The sequence below is a fragment of the Crassostrea angulata genome, chromosome 8, assembly GCF_025612915.1.
Source record: "Crassostrea angulata isolate pt1a10 chromosome 8, ASM2561291v2, whole genome shotgun sequence".
Lineage (NCBI taxonomy): Eukaryota > Metazoa > Mollusca > Bivalvia > Ostreida > Ostreidae > Magallana > Magallana angulata.
Window position 1 is genome coordinate 22,376,963 of NC_069118.1, and position 21,299 is coordinate 22,398,261.

The 21,299-nt window shown below is 33.0% G+C and overlaps 2 protein-coding genes across 2 annotated transcripts; one reads left to right on the plus strand and one right to left on the minus strand.

Annotated features, from left to right (window-relative positions):
- The first annotated feature begins 1,279 nt into the window (after positions 1–1,279).
- LOC128160200 (uncharacterized) lies at positions 1,280–14,729 on the plus strand. Its single transcript, XM_052823485.1, has 5 exons — positions 1,280–1,569; positions 4,307–4,378; positions 8,033–8,115; positions 12,823–13,062; positions 14,105–14,729. The coding sequence occupies exons 1-5, from the start codon at positions 1,538–1,540 to the stop codon at positions 14,167–14,169; spliced, it is 492 nt and encodes a 163-aa protein (XP_052679445.1). The 5' UTR covers positions 1,280–1,537; the 3' UTR covers positions 14,170–14,729.
- Positions 14,730–17,648: 2,919 nt separating this feature from the next.
- On the minus strand, positions 17,649–21,064 carry LOC128159208 (RIB43A-like with coiled-coils protein 2). The gene is made up of 6 exons (XM_052822268.1): positions 20,850–21,064; positions 20,390–20,471; positions 20,041–20,271; positions 19,489–19,721; positions 18,985–19,212; positions 17,649–18,674 (listed from the first exon to the last, which is right to left on the minus strand). Exons 1-6 carry the CDS (start codon positions 20,964–20,966, stop codon positions 18,426–18,428), a joined length of 1,140 nt encoding a protein of 379 aa, XP_052678228.1. The 5' UTR covers positions 20,967–21,064; the 3' UTR covers positions 17,649–18,425.
- Positions 21,065–21,299: the final 235 nt, after the last annotated feature.

Here is a 21,299-nt window from a genome sequence, read left to right on the forward strand (position 1 = left end):
AACGAGAATGGCAATATAAAAGCATCATTTCAGATAAACCATATTCTCGAGCTGTCTATGATTATAAATTTGATATTCATGTGTACATTAATTACACGATAGGAGTGTGACAAAACTGTCAGGATTGTATATTCGAAATTTTTCATTGATGCTATTGATTAATAATTCTTATTTTCTTATGGTATCTGAGCATCTAAAGCATAAAATATGCATTGTATCGCTTTACAGAAATGTTGATATTTTCCCCTTCATTCCATAACAAAACAATATATTGAAGTATAGCTATAGGTATCGATCATGGTGCACTCTTTGTGATATCTAGTATGTACATTAAGGTCGTTCAACGAGCGTCTATTTTCTTATCACATAACCACATGTAGTTCATGAGTAAATGTGTTTAGATTACTATAATTCACATATGACAGTTTTATATCTTATTTTCGAAAAAAAAATTATTAATCATCTAACATAAGCATTGAATCATAAAGTGGAAACCACCCAGACCCCACCCCACCTCATGCCCCCCCCCCCCCATTTTCTATGCTTCGTTGGCTCCGCAGCTGAAATGCTTAAGGTTTCTACATCAGTTTATATTTTTACCTGAACGTCCACTTTGAATCCTTATCATACAAACAGAATACTAGAAAGGGATTATCCGAATTTATACGTCCATATTTTTATTCTTCGTAAGATTGAACTTTTTAAAGATAATGTTCGAGAAAAATTTCTGGCCTGAAATGTTTATTTACCTCTCGTGTATTTAAGAACGAGTTTGCGTAATGTTAACCCTCACAAAAGGAGTATATACGAATTTAACTGAATGGTATTTTCATTAAATTCATCAGATGTAAATCCTATAAACCCTAGTTGAAACACACATTGAATTACCGAGACCCATCGTTCTTTATAGGTCTAAGGGATTATTAATCTTATTACGAGTCTGGCAATCCGCTAGGAATCTAGCATGTACATATTAAGTATGTATTCATAAACGCCTTCATAAATATATATAAGATCTGATAATAAATTGCCATACCGATTGAGTGCATTCTTAACATCACCGCGACAAAGTTATGTCAACCAATAAAAAAATTGTTCAATTCGACGCAACTGAAGGATATTATTTAATTAATATTGCCTGCTTTTATGGATTCTAAACAAAATTTCTTTCATCTAAAATGTCGATGCACTTATTCCATTCAACGTTCCACTGCATGTTGGGTTTTTTCTTTCTATCTCTTATCTGAAAAAAAACTCAACTTGTTCCCACCTTGCACCAAATGCATATTTCTTTCTGCAAGTTGCAGGGCGATTAACAATTGCCGGAACCATTGTCGCGTGGCAACCGTGAACCCGATTTACCCGGCATTAAGGTTTCCTATGCCTCGGTTCCAGACCTTTTTTATACCTGTGCTCGTTGTGTTCGCCACTAAGACTTTTACTTTCTCTTTTTTTTAAATCGGTTTGGCTATCGATCAGACTACACCCGCCCGTCTCTCACCTTAGAGGATAGTTAGACTGTGTGATAATTATCAACATGGAAGTTTGTCAACGACCCCGTACTACAGAGTAAGTTTATTAATTTTTTTGTCTTAATATTTAAAATTAATTTTTTTTGATAATAATTAATATATTAAAAACGGAATATTTTTCTGAGAGTTTAAATAGATCTTTATTTGAAAGATCTTTCAGACGTGTAGAAAAATTCTAAAGCCCTTAGAATGTCTTCGAATTTTTTTTATCTTTTAATATTTATGATATTAAACAAACAATATTATAAATATTGAAGCAAACATGGTCCTTTCAGGTCATTTCAACAACTTTAGATTCATTAGCTTTGACACGGGAAACACTTGGGTATAACAATACCTGTAAAGCTATACAGACTCTTAGGCACAAAGGTTCTATATAGAGCGTCGAAAAGCTTAACAATATTAAATATTGATAAGGATGTTCTTTTAAGTGCAGTAGTTATTGATTCTACAAATTGATTGACATATCACACTAGACATCTGACGTCATTGGTATGGCTACCTTTTAGTCTTTTGAAGAATAATAGACAGATAACATTAAAAAAAATTACAATACACATCCCCAGCCCCCAGCGTTGGTCAAAAATATATGTCACTTCCTTTCATCGTGTACTTTTGCAAACAAGTGGTTTTTTTTTTTACATGCATTGAGCTCTAATTTCTCACAAAGTTGATTTATTATCCAGAGTTGCGTTATAAGTCTCTTAGAAATAGAAATTTCATTTCCTTTTGATTTATTAACTCTTATGACTTCACTAGAAGACTTTTTCTTCTGTTCTGAGTTTTATTTTGTTTGGAAATTAAAAAGATAACACCTGCATTGAGAGAGCTCTTTTCTGCGATAAGTAGAATTTATTATAAGAGTTTATAACCGTATTACATGTTCTGTTGCATTTTATTGAGCCCTATTAAGACGCGCTAAATCCTTTCTTATTATCCCACTGTTGAAAGAAAGATTCAATTTGAAGGCCCCGAGCCGACATTAAAAGGCCAGTTAATGTATGACAGTAATAGGCGTTTGAAAGAAATTGGGTTTTTACTATAAATGATGTTCGTTTTCTATTTACATGCTTTATTTCTTTCAAACCATTTTCGACAATACATTAATATCTTTTGAGCCTTAAGCTTGCAATAAAACATCTTGACAAAGTTTTATAAGAAGATCCCAATCCTATCGATGTAAATGCTTTTGGGTTTTCTGTTGTTGTTGTTTTTTTTTTTGGTTTTTTTTTTTGGGGGGGGGGGGGTTCCAAGAGAAACTCCATGAGAATCCGATTAGAATGATTGCATTTATAATGGGGCTTATTTTTTCCAAAAGAATTTTAAGAATTTAAATTTAATCTGTTGCCAGACTGCAAATTTTGTTTGTAACGTGTACCCCCCCCCCCCTCCCCGCCCACCTTTAACGATCTGTCAAGAAGACATCTTTAATCCAGTGTTTTAACCGATAGATTAAAACGTATAATGAATGGCCTAAATTTTCCTGCCAAGATTATCTATTTATTGAGATAATCCGGCCTCTTTTCAAAATGTTGACAGTCTCACCGCAGTACATTGGTGACGATTCTTGTGAAATGCAATTCAAGTACAAAACTTACGTAACGTGCTCAATGGATGGTTTGATTTTATAGATTTTGCTTCTATATAAAGACTTTAAGGATTACAAAAGAGCAAGAAAATAACACCTCAACAATACCACTCTGTACGGACTAATTCTTTTATTTGGAACGTGGGGTTTATTTTCTAGAGCCCCCCCCCCCCGCCAAACTTCTCACCCTTGAATATGTAAAAACAGGCGGGTATTGTATTAGACAAATTGACAGGGTGCATCTTCCCTCCTTTCCTTTTATACCCATTCAGTGTAACACATTTCTTATTTTTGTTTCCTCTGTAAGATGTTAGTTGTCAATTGTCAAGGTCTTGCAGATTTTTACTGTAGACAATTTTACGGCTTAGTGTCAATAGTTAATTAAGAGTTACTTGAATAGAAACTATTTGCAAGACTATGTTAAGTGACTTATAATTTACTATGTAAGACATTGATCTGAGTAAGCTTTCACTACTCTCCAAACTAAACCTGGTGGAAAATTAAAGTTTAAAAGAAAAAAAAATGACGTTTCTTTATGCATATAGCATTAGTGTAACCCACTTTAAAATGTTTTCAGTATAGGCCCAGTTAAATGAAGACATAACGATTCTATTATTCCCACTTCGCATGTAAACATGATCAAAACGATATCCACACAATTTGTCTGGGTGATCAAATATTTAAAACCAATTGTGATGAATTCAATTTTCAACCCAGGAGTTAAACATTTTAAAACGGTTTTAAAAGACTTTTACCCTTGGCTCTATATAATTCATGCAACAAGCATTTTCTCATTTAAGCGTCGCGTTCAATGTGTCTGTACGATTGAGCATTTTAAATTATAATTGATTAATTGTGTATGACCTTGGCACACAAGACTGAGTTATATACCTGCATGTACGCACAAAACCCAATCTTGACAATTCATTAGGCATTCGGAGCATTTTTAGGCACTTTTAAAAGGCAAGCGCACCATATTTTATAAGCGCAATATCAGCCTGTATTCATCAAAAGCTTTACGATGTAAAATGTCGAAATTTATTATTTATGAACAAAATGGTCTATGATCTTCATAGTGTGCAATTGCAAAAGTTCGGAAAATGCGCTATCAGCATTAGTTTACAGCCATTGGATACCAAGCCACTGTGACATGTCTTGTTTCTGTATTCATTGTTTGTATCTTCAGGTCAATATACGCACCGACCCCAGATCTTGAGCCCATTATTGAAAGAATGTCCAAATCTCGCGATGGCGAGAGGTAGATCTTCATTTGTCAACGTGTATCTATATATACGGCAGATAATATATATACAACGCACAAAATCAATTCCATTCTCTGAAATATTATGTATGATATTTGCTACATGCATCAGTGGTGTCCAAAATGATCGTTTTGTGGGGTAGAGGATGTTAATGTTTTGCAATGTCTTAGGCCTATCCTTTAAATTCATATTTCTGATTTTGTTATTAAATACTATTCAAAATGGTCTCTGTATTAAAATTTTCCCTTTTTTTTCTTCAATTTGGACTGCGGTATCATCTACCAAAAAAAAGAAGAAAATGATGAAGAAATTACGTATAATATTTATTGATAACATCATTTAGGTCGTTCCCATTAGATCTAAGCTAGCGAAGCGATTTTAGATCGAGCGCTTTCATTATATTGAGATGCGCGCATGTGCACCAAATATTGGGAGTTGAAATGATTTTGTCTGTCGCAGTCACGTGACAATTTGTTGTACTCACATTAAATAGCAGCTATCACCACCTCGTATCTGCTTGGTAGATGTGATATCAATTTGTTTGCCACTAACTTATATATCTTGAAATGTTGTATAAAACACGCAGGGGAAAAGTCATCACTTACAAAGGACTATTTGGAAAGAGCTTAACTTTTACTTTTTATATGGATTTGCTTTGTTTAAGTTTAATTATGAAGTTCATCCATGACCTTTTATTTGATTAAAATACAATTTATTATCAATTTAGAAAGATAATTTATGAAGCTCTCATTTTTTTTTTTTTTTGGTCATCGGAAATTTAAAATTTTGTTTCAATATTTGCTTATCATAAAGACTGAATCGTGAAAAAGCATTCTTTCTATAGGCAATTACAAATCGCAAGTGTTATTTAATGAGACAGCTTTTCAACAAATAACAATACTCCCAAACAATAATTTTTTTAAAAAAAAATATTATTTCGGCCAAAATTGTCTTATATCAAGTACACACGTAGTCCTTTGTGGTTTATTTTGTTTATACTACACTACACAATTCGATTTTCACCGATCATTCAAACGTCAAATGTGTTCACACTGCTCACTTTTTCACATCTACGAATACACATGCGCACGCATTAAATATTAATACATGATGGTTGAAATTTTAAATATGATTTCAGAATTCTAGTTAATTATTGGGGAGGGGTCATACTGATACAAACTTTTAAAATTAATTGGAAATAATGTATGTACATGTGTATTAAAACATTATTATAGGCATACAATCAAAAGTTTGGTCATTTTAGAATTAGGAGTCAAATTAGTTTAATCCGATATCTTTGACCGGATTATACGTGTACCTGGTCAGGGTATTGTTACTGAGAATTAAGTCCACTTAGAAGTGAAGTGGGGTAGTGATAAGTGTGTAAAGCGGTGAGAAGGGAAATTCATTCTCTGAATCGAAGGAAAACAAATCTTTCTGAAAAGTAAGTGTATGCATTAAAGTGATGTACTATTGATTAGAAAATGGACAGAAATGGACACTTAACATGAAGTTTAAATCGGTTCCCAATCCTGTCTTAAGTACTTAATGTATATAATCAAGCAGATATCGCGTTAAATGTATGGATTTAACTTTTTTTATTTAAAAAAAAAAACGGACCAAAACATTGATTTTGATTTTGAAGTGAATTTCTTTTGTAATTAAATTTGTAAAAAGAATAAAACAACTCGAACTTTTCAAACTATTATAATATCTACATCGATATTAGTATATGAATTATATATGGTATCTTTTTTTCGTAATGTTATATATCTGATTAATTGAAATTATTTTTTTAAGATCAATATCTGCAGACAATAACGAAAGCAACTTTTCCTCTCCGCAAGCCTGATCAATGCATTTTTCCCTTTGTCTGTGTGATTTAAAAATCATATTTATCAATTCTGACAAGATCATAAGACGTGTAAGATTAAAGATACCGAGCCCGATATCAATTGTTCCCGGATGGATGCCTTAGAGGTATCGAATAGCTCAATGTTTTGTTTTTTCGCGTCTACCAACAAGATATCGATTGTCGACTGAAGAATATATCAGCAATTCAATGTATGCTTACATATCCAATTGTGAACAGTGCAACGAAACAATATATATTTACATATCCAGGACAAATTTGGGGCTCAACACAGTTTAATTAATGACGTTCGATCGTTATTTTTTTTTTAGACAAGAAGCAGTAGGCGTTCTGATCGTAATATCTTTTGATTTTATGATAAAATTTAATCTAGTATCTCTGTTTCATAATTGAATAACCACTGAAAGGCATTACATAGAGACCTTGAATTTTAAGAGGGGAAGAAGGGGTTCGTTAATTATCATGTCGCGGTGCTTCATGAAAAACGTCGTATTTGTAAAATAAAAACGCGTTCAATGCATTCACCAACAAAAAAATTTTGAACTTGTATGAAATTAAATTGAATTTCATTAAGCAAACCTTGGATCAACAGATTAAGTGAATAAATGAAACAAGATCTTTAAAATAATATAGCCCGCGGGGTCTGTTGTCATCGAATTTCAAATCATTTAAACCAGAGGCCCCTTAGGTCCCCAGTGCTTGATAAGAACAAATGGGCGAACCTCCCCCATGCAGTGACTATTGAAAAACATTTTCCGATTCCACTGCTTTATATGGTTGTAAATGGCTAGACAACATTAATGAGCTTGTCTGTGTAAAAGGATTTTTTCTGTGTTTTGTAAATTGTCCTTAGTTATTTGTTACCCATTTTAATTTTTCCGTGATAAAAATTAAATAAGTGGAAAATGAATAAAAGTGGATTAACGGATGAACAAATGAAAAAGTAAGTGCTTTTTGGAAGCTTGATGTTTTACCTTGGTAACCTAACGATAATTGGTGAATGGATGATGGAAGTATAAAAGTGTTCACAAGTTTTGTATAATGAGCTTGCTCTGAAATTCATCCATTGAATAAAAAGTGAAAGTTTCACTAGTGGGATAACAATTGTGCAATATATGCTATGAACGGGGTATGTAATATTGTGTTGTTTAACATTAATATTATTACTCGTATTATAACTTTATTTTTTATCATAAATGAAATTGCTCCTGAAATACTTTTTAATAATATATCATTCAAAAAAATGTTTATGTAATTTTTTAAAAATAATTCCATGATTATTTTTTTGATGTTACAAACAAACACAAAATTTTCGGTCCATGCCAGAATTTTTCACAATGTAAATGTTAATTGTTACGTTTCTTACATTATTCGATGACTGGAAATGTGTTTGTTTATATGATGGCGTCACAAAGAGATTAATCTATTGTGACGTCATTGATTCATCTTTGTGTGAACGAATATAAGAGGATGTTGGATTTGAGAGTAGATCTATTAAAAAACGATTTTCCAGAAATTCACACTAAAAAGGAAAAGTAAGTGTAGATTTTTCTGGATGATGATGTTTCTTTATACATAAGGTAAAACAAAATAGAAAATAACGATATCAAGTAAGTCTTATTTTTAAAACGTATAAATATACAAAAATAAGACATTTTTATGAATATATATGTGCTAGATTTTCTACGTAAGTCGCGTATCTAATTTGATTTATTTTAAAATGATGATATGAATAAATAAAGATGCGTTCATATTCCATTCCCTTGACCTTTTCCAGGATGACCTTTTGGTCTCGATACGACCCTATCCGACACGTGCAGGGGAACACAGACCACTGGGCCAAATACAGACAACAGGTAGGTCCTCTCACAAAGCTTACCTAAGATAGAATCTGCTTCTTTTTAACAAACATTTTCGACGAAAATTAGGTCCTCTTGAAAAAATATCGTTAGGGCCCTCAGTTAATGCCTATAATTTGTTACAAATGGGTTTTGGCCCTAAATGTTCCTGTGTTGCATGTTTATCGTTTAAGTACATCGATGTACTACGTAAATGCAGTTATTGTTATAAAACCTCATTGCAGCATTATGATGGTAACTAAGGTCTTGTCCTTTATGAATGTTTGCTGTAATCAATAAGGTGTATGTACAAGTGTTCTATGTATCTATGGTATGGTGTGTTCATTTATTCATTCGTTCATACCTTTCCTCCACAACAAAAAACATTGGCCTCCGTGTCTCTTTTCCTTCCATAGTTGCAATCTCCATCATAGTTGGGCATACAATGTTTGTTGTAGTAGCTATAGGAATATCGTTCTGTTGTAGTCATCTAGGTCATCATTTAATCTTCCCTGTGGTATTATGCAATCATTCTGACTGTTTCTAGTAAACTTAAGGTCAGAAATAGTGAATTGAATCTGCAGTCACAAGATACCAATTCTCTAAGATGGCATAATAGCCATTAAGAGTGTTCGATGATCGTGGTCATATTAGATTTACTGATCTCCTTTAAAAGGAGAGCTCTATATAAGACTATAGGACAATGCCCAAATTTGAAATGTATAAAACATAAGGACTTTTTCCTTACTAAGTAATAGTTTATAGCTAAAGACTTCATATCTAAAATTTTAAAGAAGATCTGGTGGCTAATTTGTTGACCATGCAGCAGCCTCCTTAAGCTTCTCTGTTAAATTCTTCTTTCTTTCCTCTCGACATAAAGTCAGTCTATGATTGAGTACTGTGATGTCTGCAGTGAGTAGAGATAATCTAACCATGTATTTTAAAATGCATCTCATCTGATGAAATCATGATAACTTTTGAACGTTTTATGAATTGATTGCGCCGACAAAAATAATCGAGTAATTGTCCGAAGAATAGACTGTGAATTTTTATATTGCAGAGACGGGTATTTTTGATTAAAATGTTACCCTAGATTTTTTGGGTCGGCAGGTAGGGGAAGATTTAACCTAATTCGTAGCAGGTGGTGTTTTAATGAATGAATTATCGAAATGTCTGAATAGAATCCTATCTAAGGCTAATTTACTCAAGAATAACTGTCAACACTCAAAAGATTTGCCGTTATTTGCTTTTATTCGTGTGGGCCATTTCCTTGTGGATTATTTGTATTGGCGGTGAAAAAAACGTAAAAGGTCCTTTTAAATTGTTTGAAAATTTTTACAATGAAAGTGCAATTAGATTTCTGAAAGAGATTGAGCTTTCGAAATCTGCTGACATTCTGTGACAAATGTGGCAGTTTATCGGTTGCTTCACCCACCAGACGACAATATCAAATATTTACCCATGGATCACATTATCTGCCGCCATTCTTTCTCGCACTTATCAACTATGGAGATATTCTTTGTAAAAGCATATTCAGAGGTTTACAAATAGCATTCAAAGGTTTTGGACAAAAATTGGTTGAAAAGAAATTTTGAAGTGCATGGCAATATAAATTAAAAGAAATTCGATCGCTTAACACGAGACAAATTAAAACATTTTAAGAACGAATTAACGGGTTTGCTAAATAAAGTAAGTTGAACTTCAAATATATTAGAAGTATAATTATACAGTAAATCTCTCTCTCTCTCTCTCTCTCTCTCTCTCTCTCTCTCTCTCTCTCTCTCTCTCTCTCTCTCTCTCTCTCTCAGATTTCATAAATCGAAAAGGTGTCGAGCCAAGCAAACTGTCAATGATCCTCAATCACTGAGTTAACAGAATTGTCTCATGAGTGTGACCTAGATACATATAAAACCGCCATAATCTCCTTAGCTATCATTAGGGATCAGCCAAAATTTGTTTCCTTACAACAAGATTAAAAATAAAGATTATTGGAGGATTTAAATTTCTTTTAAACAATTGTTCACCTCATCGACTCTAGTAACAGCATTGTAGGGGGTGAACTAAGGAATACACAACCCCAATGTGGAAACTTCATACCGTCATAAATTTGACGTGCAGTCACACTGTCAATGCATTGTAACAGTCTTTTGTTGTCCGTAGGGACATGGTTGGTATGCTATATATACATGCTAAAAATATATATACACAGCCAGCAGAAAATACAATGTCTTATTGAAATTAAACGAACCTTTCAAGAGAAGAAAATGAAATGCCGCGTTTACTTTGCAACAATGTTTTTAGTGGTTTTTTGATTGGTTCCCGGCAGGGTCAATATTGTTTTGTTCTTGGTTTTCTTTTCGCAATCATGGATATATAAAGCAACGTCAATTGCATGTCCGATCAAAAACATCTATTAGGTATATTAGAGAGTTAAAACTCAAATATTTGAAACAATAAAAACAATATACATAACATATACAGCCAAGTCGGGAACTAATAACCGATGTAAGATCAACTGCAGGCAGACCTAAAGCAGTTTTATTTTCTGTTGTTGTTAATTACTGTCTCGTTGTTGTTGTTGTTGTTGTTGTTGTTGTTGTTGTTGTTGTTGTTATCGTTGTTGTACTCATTGCTTTTATTATAGTTGATGGTCGTGATTGAGAAGGCTGTTGGTTGTTCGTAAAGTTATTGTTAAGGAGGCTGGGTTGTCAACAAATTAACCATCAGATCTTTCTTAAACTTTGAGATATGAATTTTTAAGCTATAAAAAATAATGTAGAAAAGAAAAAAATCCATATATTTCACCTTTGAAATTTAAGTACATTTCTATATGTTTATATGGAGCTCTTCTTTTAAAGGAGGTCAATACAGTTTAATATCGGCCACGACCATCGAGCCCTCTTAAAGGCATATCGTTGTTTTACTTGTGGTTATGTTGTTAGTATTCTAGCTATGTATGTAATTATTACTTAAAATGATTGTTGTTTAAATACTGATATAACAATTGTATTTTGTTTAGACTGTTGATATCATTGTTGCAGTAGTTGTTAATTTTTCTACTTGTGTAGTTAGAACTATTTTAACAAGAGCTTGGACTTTGGGTAGTTGTGTCAAACAGCATTGTGACGTAGGCCTGTCTATTTCATTGCTGGCCACTCAGCCATTGCTTGTTGAAATCAACAAGATTTGTCTGGCTTTTGAGCTAAGTCTATACGCAATCGATGCATGTTTTTTTTTTATTTCGCTTGAAACCGCCTCAGTTTTATATTGTTTTGACGCAAGGAATAGATGGCTACACCCTACTGAAATTCCAAGGTCTTGTTAAAATGTTATCATCGTTGTCGATGTTGTTGCTTTTGAGGGTTTTGCTATTATTGATGTGAATATTGGTTTGGTTGTACATTTTTAAGATATTGCACTTGCTGAATTGAGTGTTATTCGTTTGTGATTAAGGTTGCTACCGTTATTGCATTTACCTGTTTAAGTTGCAACGTTTGGGTTTTTATATCAGTGTGAAATATCATTCTAAAAGTAAATTAGTGGTTGTTGATTATTTCATTTCGTTGTTGCTCTGTTAGTGATGATGATGATAATGATGATGATGATGATGATGATGATGATGATGACTTACTAACCTTTTCTCTTTTTTCTTTTGCAGTCAGGTAATATACATTGAATATTCGGAGCGTGAGTATGAAAGCATAATAATTCAGTAGATAAGACATCGCCCTGCACTTTGCATAGTAAGCAGCGATAAAAAGCACGTTGCCACGATTCGATTTATCTTCTTCACGTATACATGGCTTATTTCTTATCAATAATGTAACGAAGTCAAGTCTCTTTATTCCATCCTGGCACAGTTATTGCTTCTTTGCAATCAGTATATTAGTACAAGTGCAGAGCATTTGTTAATTAGACTGCTAATTTTGTTGTCATTTATAACTTGGTGGTGGAACCAATTGCAAAGCTTTCTAATATATTATTATAAGTTAAGCCTCGATTCGCGTAGCATGAATTAGTCGCTTTCAGGTATAAATCAGTTGCAATTACATCGATCGATTTAGATATGAAATTTCAACTCTTATAAAAAGAATAAGTTTCTTTTACAGATGTTCACGTACTAGTATTTAGGAGTTTAATGATATATTGGTTATGTTTTATCTCTTTGAATTAGACGCTTTCAGTAGAGGTTCATGCTATAGTAAGGTAGCTGTTGTTGAATCATTCCCATAAAGAAACCAATCCTGGATCCCTGGTTCTGGCTATACCCGTATATACATGCTGCTCACTGGTTGAACTAATTCACGTGTGTACATAATGACTTTAATTGTATATATTTGTGATAAATGTGTAATCAGGAAATGTTAACGGGTGAAGGTTATATATGCGCTACACAATGGACCGTGCTCATGATTTTGCTGTTCTGCTATTAACATCTTTGTCCGGATTTCGTTGTAAGTTTTAAAATCAATTTGGTATGTTAGTTTTATCAAATTATCCTCCTTTATCCCCTAATCGAAAGATTTTGGTCTCATCGACTTACTTAAATGTTTCTTTTCCATATACGGAACGATGCTACTTTTATTAAACTTAAAAACTGTGGGTCTGATTAATTCAATATGCATCTAACCCCAAAAAGCTTATTGCTAGAGAGTGTTCTGGTTTTTTTAAAACTTGCAGCATCCGGACTTTGGAGCAGTAAAATCATGGCACATTTCATGTTTTGCAGCGCAACGCGCTCAACAAAGGGCCAGGGTTGTAAGTTTCTCACAGGGTAGAATGATTCCTTATAAAGAGAAAACTTTTGATGAATTGGTTGTAGATGGTCTACGTGGCTCAATGCCTGGCGCCTACTCCAGCGGCCGTCCCAAGAGCACTTATAACAAATCCCATTATAGAAATGTGTTCTCTGAGCGGGCTAAAGATGGCTTCCGGTACTGGCTGATAGAACGCCCTAAGCCTACCAATTGTAAGTATTTGGTCCGGAAGTATGTCATATTTAAACCGGAAGTAGTGTTTATCTATGTGTTAGACGGATGCTGTTTAAGATTTCTATGTTTAACTACGGTAAAAAAATAACTTGTTTCATTTTCAATTAATACATGTACATGTATTTTGATAAACAGTTTGACTGCAAAACGGAGCTTATAGCTTAACTTTGTTATTAAGTATGATAACTATTATTAACTTGCAAGGGTATACCTAAAACTATACTTGAAGTGATTTCATGTTAACCGGAAATTTAATGCTAAGCATTTGTGTGTACTCAAGAGTATGCTACTGTTTCAGAAAGCTTCTGATAATGAATTGGGTCAACTTAAGATCTAAGATTACTCAAATTAATTGTACATTTCTGTATTGATTTTTAAAAAAACCCAGATTATTGTATACATTTTAAATGCAATCCAAAAATAAAAATCTAGTACTTATGATCATACAAATGCAAAGGGAACTTGAGTTGACCCATTTTTTATGTTGCCTATTTGAAAACACTTTCCTCATCTCAGAACGTGTATTGATAAACTACATAGTGTTTTCATTAAAATCAACATAAAACTATTAAAATTTCTTCTTACATAATACAACTACACACTTCTGAGTGAGGAATTAAGAAAGTGTTTTCATTCATGCGTCTGTGCTTTAACCACTGCTGCTTCTCTAATCTGCTGTTTTCTTTTAGTCGGGAAATACGGAATGGGTTCTTATAAAACAGTTCTAGGGATTGGAAACGCCCCAAGGACGTGATGTGAGTCACGTGATCATTTGGTCTGATTCAGCAGTGATATTCGATTAGTTTTCCTAAAATTGCATTTTGTAAATAAATGAACGTATTTCTAACTCTAAACGTGCAATAATAAATTGATAATGATAAGAAAAAACTCACCTCTTAACAATTAAATTTCTTTAAGTGCAACTTTTTCAATTTTTATTTTGAAAGTAAAACAAAGTAATGGGGATGCGTTTAAAATACTATTGTATGTTGAATATTCGTTATGTATTTTTTATTCCAGTTGGAAAATACAGCCTTGGTGCCACACATTCAGTCATAGGACTATGTAATGCTCCTCGAACTTAACTTATCAATTATTTATTATATAATATTTATTAATATTGAAATATTTGTTTACTTGTTAACGCACAGCTGTGTGTTTATTTATTTGAGTTTTTGTAAGAAAGCGAATATTCAAGCATATTTAGTTTTCAAATTGTGGTAAAGTATAAACAGAATGCAACTCGTTAATTATAGATGTCTTCGCACAACCTGTCTTATTGTCTTAGTCGGCGCATGCGCAAAACAAGCCCTTTTGCGGCAGCTTGTCCTAAAATTTTTTAAAAGATCAAACAAAATAAATTTGCTATGACTGCTTTGGATAAAACAAAACGTCAGTGATAATTTTATCGTTGTAACAATGAAATGTTTCTGAGATATATATGTTGAAATTTCTTAGAAAATGACATTCTTACCACCGCAGTATTAGTTTGTATATATGTATTTATCAGTTTGTTTTTACATTAGTTTGTAAATCGTTGTATTTAGAAAATGCCTTAAATGTTAGGTAAAACACTTTTCCATTTGTACATGTACAATATTCATGAAAATAATGCAATTTCCTAATAAAAAGGAATGTTACCATAGCATTGATTTTTATGTTTTGTTTTCTTACAAAACTCGATCTAAACTGCTTGGAATGGCCGAAATCAATTCCATGGAACCGCATTCTATTTACCGGTAATGGGCCAGTTTTCGGCTAAGGTGAATAAAATTCTTCCTAATATAACATATATAAAACATAATATTGAATATACCGTATTTCAATGAACTTGTGTTTATTTTTACATGGCAGACTTCAAGATAGCGCATATAACTATAAGTATTAACGAGAAATACTAGTATTATAAATTTATTCAACTTCGACACAGAAACAAACCCTACATTGAATAAAAATTATACTGACGACCTTACATATTTCGAATACATGTAAATGCACTTCAGAAAAGGCTTATGAATTTTGCGTCTCGAGGAAAGAAATTTTAAGTTCTGTCGAGAAAGAATTACTATTACTACAAGAAGACGATCAAAGATTATAACCATTGCTATTGATGAAAGAGACGTACACCCTTATATATATACAATGTTTGGGTTTGCCACCTGTTAAATGACTTCAACTGGATGTATCTTTTGAAACACATGGAAATAGTTTTAAACAAAAAAGTACGTGAACATCCGATCAAAAAACATGGCGTGAAATGGCACCACTGAAAGAAATTGAATCTGGCGATTAGAAAAATTTGGGTGAACCAGCACATGACGTCAAAAGACAGCTTGGTTGACACTGGATCTGGTACCGAAAATGAAACTGGCAATAATACTAAATCAGTGAGTGAGTTAGAGGAAACAACTAGATCTCGACATTCACTGCAAAATCCTGAATTGTGGAAACAAAATATAAGAGAGAGAGAGAGAGAGAGAGAGAGAGAGAGAGAGAGAGAGAGAGAGAGAGAGAGAGACGCAGGAGATTACTACTTCCTGCTAGGGTAGAATGTTAAATGATGACGAAGCGTACTCGAAACAGAATGCAGATGCAGATTCAATTGCTTTCAAAGTTGATCTGACAGCAGAAAATGTTTAGACAGTGTTGTGTTTGAGTTAATGCTATGGTATGCAATGATATTTCATCAGGCAATATGTAAAAAAAAATGGGGGGGGGGGGGGGGTCTAAACACACAACAGTAAAAGAATCAAGAAGGCAATATACCTATCAATATTTTTTGAAAATAATGATGAAAGACAAAGGCTATGCAAAGCATTTTTCTTGGACAACCTCAATATAAGGTGGAAGAGTGTTATATACGTTAATTGAGCAAAAGTGATTGAGTGCGGTGCGTGGGCAGTGGACAAAAAGGAAAAAAATCTGTAATTCATAGAATCTCAGAGGAAGACATAAATTTTGTTAGAAAGCATATTGAATCCTTCCCTAGAATTCAGTCTCACTATATCAGGAAAAGAAGCAAAAAATATCTAGAAAGCACCTATCGATCGAAAAGGCGTATGAGTTAAACAATTAAGGAAACATGCTTAAGCTTGTTGCATGGGAAAATATTAACATGCCTCTGGAAACAATGACACAAGAAGAAAAATATTATCATGTCTACAGAGGCATTATACATTGTAGCTAAATTTCGTTAAAATGCAGTGAATTAAAAAAAAAAAACTTTATGTATACATGCGTATGTATGAACAGAAAAAATAAAAACTCTTAAAATAATTATGAAGAAAATTGAAAGGTTGTATGTGATACATAACAGCATAATTTTCTCATAACCAAACTTCAATGAAATCGTAAGTGTCAGTTACAACCATTTATATCTCTCTGTGACCAAATAATGAAAAGTCGTATCTGATTTATTTTTTCAATTATTTTCTAAATACAAGTTTGTGTGCAGTTAATGATACAATATATTATAATTTCTCTCTCTCTCTCTCTCTCTCTCTCTCTCTCTCTCTCTCTCTCTCTCTCTCTCTCTCTCAGCAAAGATGTGCTGGCTGTAAAGCATGCCAAGAATGGGAGACAACTCAAATAATATATTTATCTTCTACTTTACTAACACTGATAATTATATTTTTCTCGGGGGGGGGGGGGGGGGGGGGGGGAGGAATCAATGCTTTTGGGAAATGAAAATGAAGATTGTGGCTAAAAAATAGTTTGTTTGTTAATAGTTTTGTTTTTTTTTTTGGTAATAACGTGTCTAATTGGAAATTATACTTGCTATTTTGAATTAAGATAACTTAAAAGTACACCTTAAGTTTCCTTCTTGTTCGTTTGTCAAGATATCAGTAATTGTCTACCCGGTAATGACAATCCAATGCATAAGTCTTCATCTGAAAAAAGGAGTTGCAGAAAATCATCCAAATACAGGTATGTAATATGCATTGTATAGAGCTAAAAACACTGAAACAGAATGCTTTAAAGGGCAATAACTATGTATTGACATTTCTAATGGAGAAGAGTATTGACATAATTCTAACAGAGAAGTCGAACATTTCAGATAGTAGAATGCATATAAAACACAATTTATAAAGATTTTATAAAGAGGTTTGTACATTATTTTAAAAATTGCTGATTTATTCCTGCATGATTTCAGTAAGTCGGTCATTTTACTGTTAGGATTGCGTGAACTAGTCAAAATTGGCAAGGGAAAATAACGTTAACAGCATTTCATTAAAAAAAAAACCCCAGATATGACCTTTAGGATAAAAATATTTATGCTAAATATTGCGCTAATGATATAAGATTGCTTTATTTTTATTAAATATTTAAAAGCCAAATGTAAAATTTCTCTTCATACTTCAAAATTTTTAATATATAACTGCATGTATTTCACTGCGTCTGAATTTATTGTAAAAATGTAATTTATTGTAATTAAATGTAAATTCATCATCTTGAAAACTTAGAAACACTTTACCAAATAATAAAATTTAGTTTTCATCCTTATTTTCATTGAGAAATGCATGTATATTACAAATTCATTACATCAAGCAAAATAAACTGACAGTTTTGAGAGGTTTACAAGTTTATTTATTTGTTCTGTACATGTAAGTGTATCACAGAAATTTTCTTTTCATGACATATAAACATTCACAAGCTTTAAAAACACAGAAGCTTGACTCAAACGCATGTGTCTGCCTACATCTCTAGACATATGTGAGGATTTCCTATCTACAAATTGTACCATCTGAGATATGAAGGAAAATCTAAATATTATACAGTATAAAGCACTTTATCTGTAGGAAAATTATTCTCAGGTGAAATGATAAACATATCCAATGAAATCATGTGAAGAATACAACTGTATGGTCTCTCACATATGAAGCTTTGACAAACAATACAGTAAGTTTTAATGGGTTCAACTTTAAAGCCCATTTTTTACAAAATCAAATCATGGTTTCTAACAATTCATGACTATTTCACACTAGGGGTCCGTTCTTGTACATGTACATGTATACTACATGAAACTTTATATATTTAAAATAATATTATAAGGATTTTTCTTAACCATATTACTTTACATATTACTTTACATATGTCAAAAAACATTTTATCAAAGAGAATATTTTTTTAAAAATACACATTTGTTTGATTTTATATCAGGAAATGACATTTCACAGGTTAAAACTGTAAATAAATTCAACTAAACTCATGATAGGGTACATAAAACATTCTCTCTCATAACAAACTCCAATATATATGCTTCATATTCTCAACAACTGGATTCCATAAAAAAAAAAACAAGGCCCCACCCATTTCCCCATTCCATAATAAAGTCACACTTTTATCGAGTGCTGGTGTTGAATTGCATAAAGTAAGATGCAGTGGGGGGATTTGTATAGACTTCTTTGTCCAGGAATTCTAAGTGTCCTTTCTGTTCCTTGGCCAGGCGACGGTTTTCTTCGGCTTGTTGTCTCTCCAGCTCACGACGTTTACGCTCCATCTCACGCTCCAGAAGGAGCCCGGCCCTGGCGTTCGCGTTCTGCTGACGTTCCCATTCTGCTTGCCTTAGTTTCTCCTCCTGGTCTGCCCTCTGAAGCAATAAAATATTAGAGGTTATTGGTGGTGCAAATTTACATAATATGCAGAGCCAATCAAATGGTATTTCTACATTCAACATTTCAATAAAATGAATGTGTATGAATAAAATTTATATTTTCTATGCATTTCCTTAGTATTGTACCAATTTCTTTTAATTCAGTTGCAAAACTTTGTACACAGATTTAGAATGAGGAGAGGGGCAGGTTAAAAACGTTGGGACATGTTTGATATCTCTGGTCAATAAAACTTGTACAAGAGTGTCAAATTTGAAAAACTATGACAAAATTAAATAGATTTCTGACCTCTTTTTCTTGTCTCTGAAGTTCCTGCTGCCGTCTGACATCTTCGATCTGGGCAGGGGTCATGCCCTTCCAGCGGTCTGGAATGACCCTGTGAGGTCCAAAAGCACTCTGAGCCACGGCGGGGTTCTCTGTCAGGACATCTCCAAACACGTGATTGGCAATCTCTGTCATGTTATCATCCAGCTCCTGTTGTTTCTTTAATCGCTCCCTCTCATCTCTCTCTCTAGCCTGAAAAACACACAATAGGATTTGAATTTTATTTCCAAAATATTTAAACATCTGTTTGTTCGAAAATAAAATTCTCTTGTTTCAGACTCAATCATAAATGTTTTCACATCCAATTGATTACATTATTTCCAAAACAGTGACATCCTATAAATTAGTGCAGTTACTTTCGGAGTATTATTTAGGTACTCTACATCTAAATTGGTATATGGTTTCAGGTGGTTCTTTAGAAGTACCCAGAAAATCTTTTAAAACTTCTATATCTAAAGTTTTTCATACCAGTGCATTGTTGTAATCTTTTGTGGCCATGTTGATTGCCCTCCTGCAGTCCTCCTCAGCATTGGCTAGTTCCATGGCCCTTTGATCTAGTTCCTTCATCTTTAGCTCGTACAGCCGGTCGGCCGTTTTCTGGTTCCTCTCGGCCTGGTCTCTCTCCTCCTTCTGCTCCGTGGACCACTCTCTCAGCTGTTCCTGTTGGTACTTCCTTCTGGCCTTGCTGTTGAGGTCTTCACCTGCGATTTGATATTTGATTGTTAAATGATCTTATTACTAACTTATGTGCATATATAATTCTTTACACTTCTATAAACATTTTTGTGGAGATATATCTACTGTAAATGCATTTTCACCATTATCATGATAAATAAAAGATTTCTTTCAACTAAATATTTATTTATGCATATTCATTAACCAAAAAAACTCAAATATCTTATTATGTGTTTATTTTTTTTTCTTTACTTCTAAACTAGTTAAGTTTTATCCATAATCTATTTGAAAATTTGTTTAAGCTTTGTTTATAAATAGTACAACATGCATAAATAAAATGAATACCTTCAAATTTCTGTAAACTTGACACTCCACATCTTGGATCGTCATCACTGACCCTGGCTGGTTTGTCCTTTTTGAGGTAATCAGGGTCGTACAAATCAAATTCCCTTCGACTATCTGGCTGTTGGTGCATCATACGGAATTCATTCATTGCTCTGTTTAATTCTCTCATATCTGCTTCTTGACGTTTTTCTATCAGCTGTGATATTTTATCATTTCTGACAGCATCATTTGCTAAATGAAGAAAAATGTTTCATATACGTTTATTTCATTATTATCAATATCATGTAAAGCAATTCATATAGATTTGTTTAAACATTGATTATATTCGAAGAAGCCTATCTATACATACCAAATGCTAATTCCCTTTTCCTTTCATAATCTTCTTGCTGCTTCTTGTCTGTGACCTGCTGTCCTAAAGCTTGCATGTCAACCTGAATTTATCAAAAGCATATATATAATTATTTCATTTAAATGACATATATAATTCATATATATTTACTGTATTATGAAACATTAAAATTATCATACGTATAATACTATTATAGAAGTAAGAAAGCATATGTTGTAGATAAAACTTGTAACAATAATGACAACAAAAGACTATACTACACACATTTGAAATTTTATCCCCGCCATCCTTTTGGTAAACCCAATTAGACTCCCAAAAAAACATATAAATATCATAGCTGCAAACCGTATATCTAATGCTAAACATGAATTTGAAATGGTAAAACGTTTGAAGGGTGAAGTGGGAAAATATGACTTCTAATGTGTGAATTTGGAAAAGACAATCTAGGAGAAAATCTTACCCCGATTGTTCTACATTTTGCATTGAAAATTCTCGATTTTCTCTCCTCCTCCATCCGCCGGCGGCGCTCAATAGCCGCGGCTTCTTTATAATCTACAGGTAAATCTAATTTGTACATCTTCTTTCTTTGAGAACAACAACAATTCCAAGATGTTTCTGTGTCACTCTCTCTTCACAAGCGTTGTCAAGTTTACGCCGTTGTCAACCGGAAGTTGATATGTTGCGTTCCTAACATGTCTTCAGTGACATCTAAATCTATACAAAAAATATATTTTTGGCCAAGAATGAGCCTAATCCATTTTCAGATTTTTTCAATTTTAAAAAATTAACATATACATAACAAACTTATTTTTTCTGAAATATATATTTTTTTCTGCAGACCTCAAAATAAAAAAGCCGATCCCGATCGTATTTGTTAATTAAATGCTTGAAAGGCAGAAAGGCGGTCAGT

Bases quoted from the DNA above. Each gene is read 5' to 3' on its own strand.
- LOC128160200 (XM_052823485.1), top strand. From the start codon at position 1,538: ATGGAAGTTTGTCAACGACCCCGTACTACAGA. The intron at 4,379-8,032 runs GTAGATCTTCAT...GACCTTTTCCAG, and splicing joins AAATCTCGCGATGGCGAGAG to GATGACCTTTTGGTCTCGAT. The intron at 13,063-14,104 runs GTAAGTATTTGG...TTTTTATTCCAG, and splicing joins ACGCCCTAAGCCTACCAATT to TTGGAAAATACAGCCTTGGT.
- LOC128159208 (XM_052822268.1), bottom strand. From the start codon at position 20,966: ATGTACAAATTAGATTTACCTGTAGATTATAAAGAAGCCGCGGCTATT. The intron at 20,472-20,849 runs GTAAGATTTTCT...TGATAAATTCAG, and splicing joins CAAAATGTAGAACAATCGGG to GTTGACATGCAAGCTTTAGG. The intron at 18,675-18,984 runs GTCAGAAATCTA...TTATTGCTTCAG, and splicing joins TTCAGAGACAAGAAAAAGAG to AGGGCAGACCAGGAGGAGAA.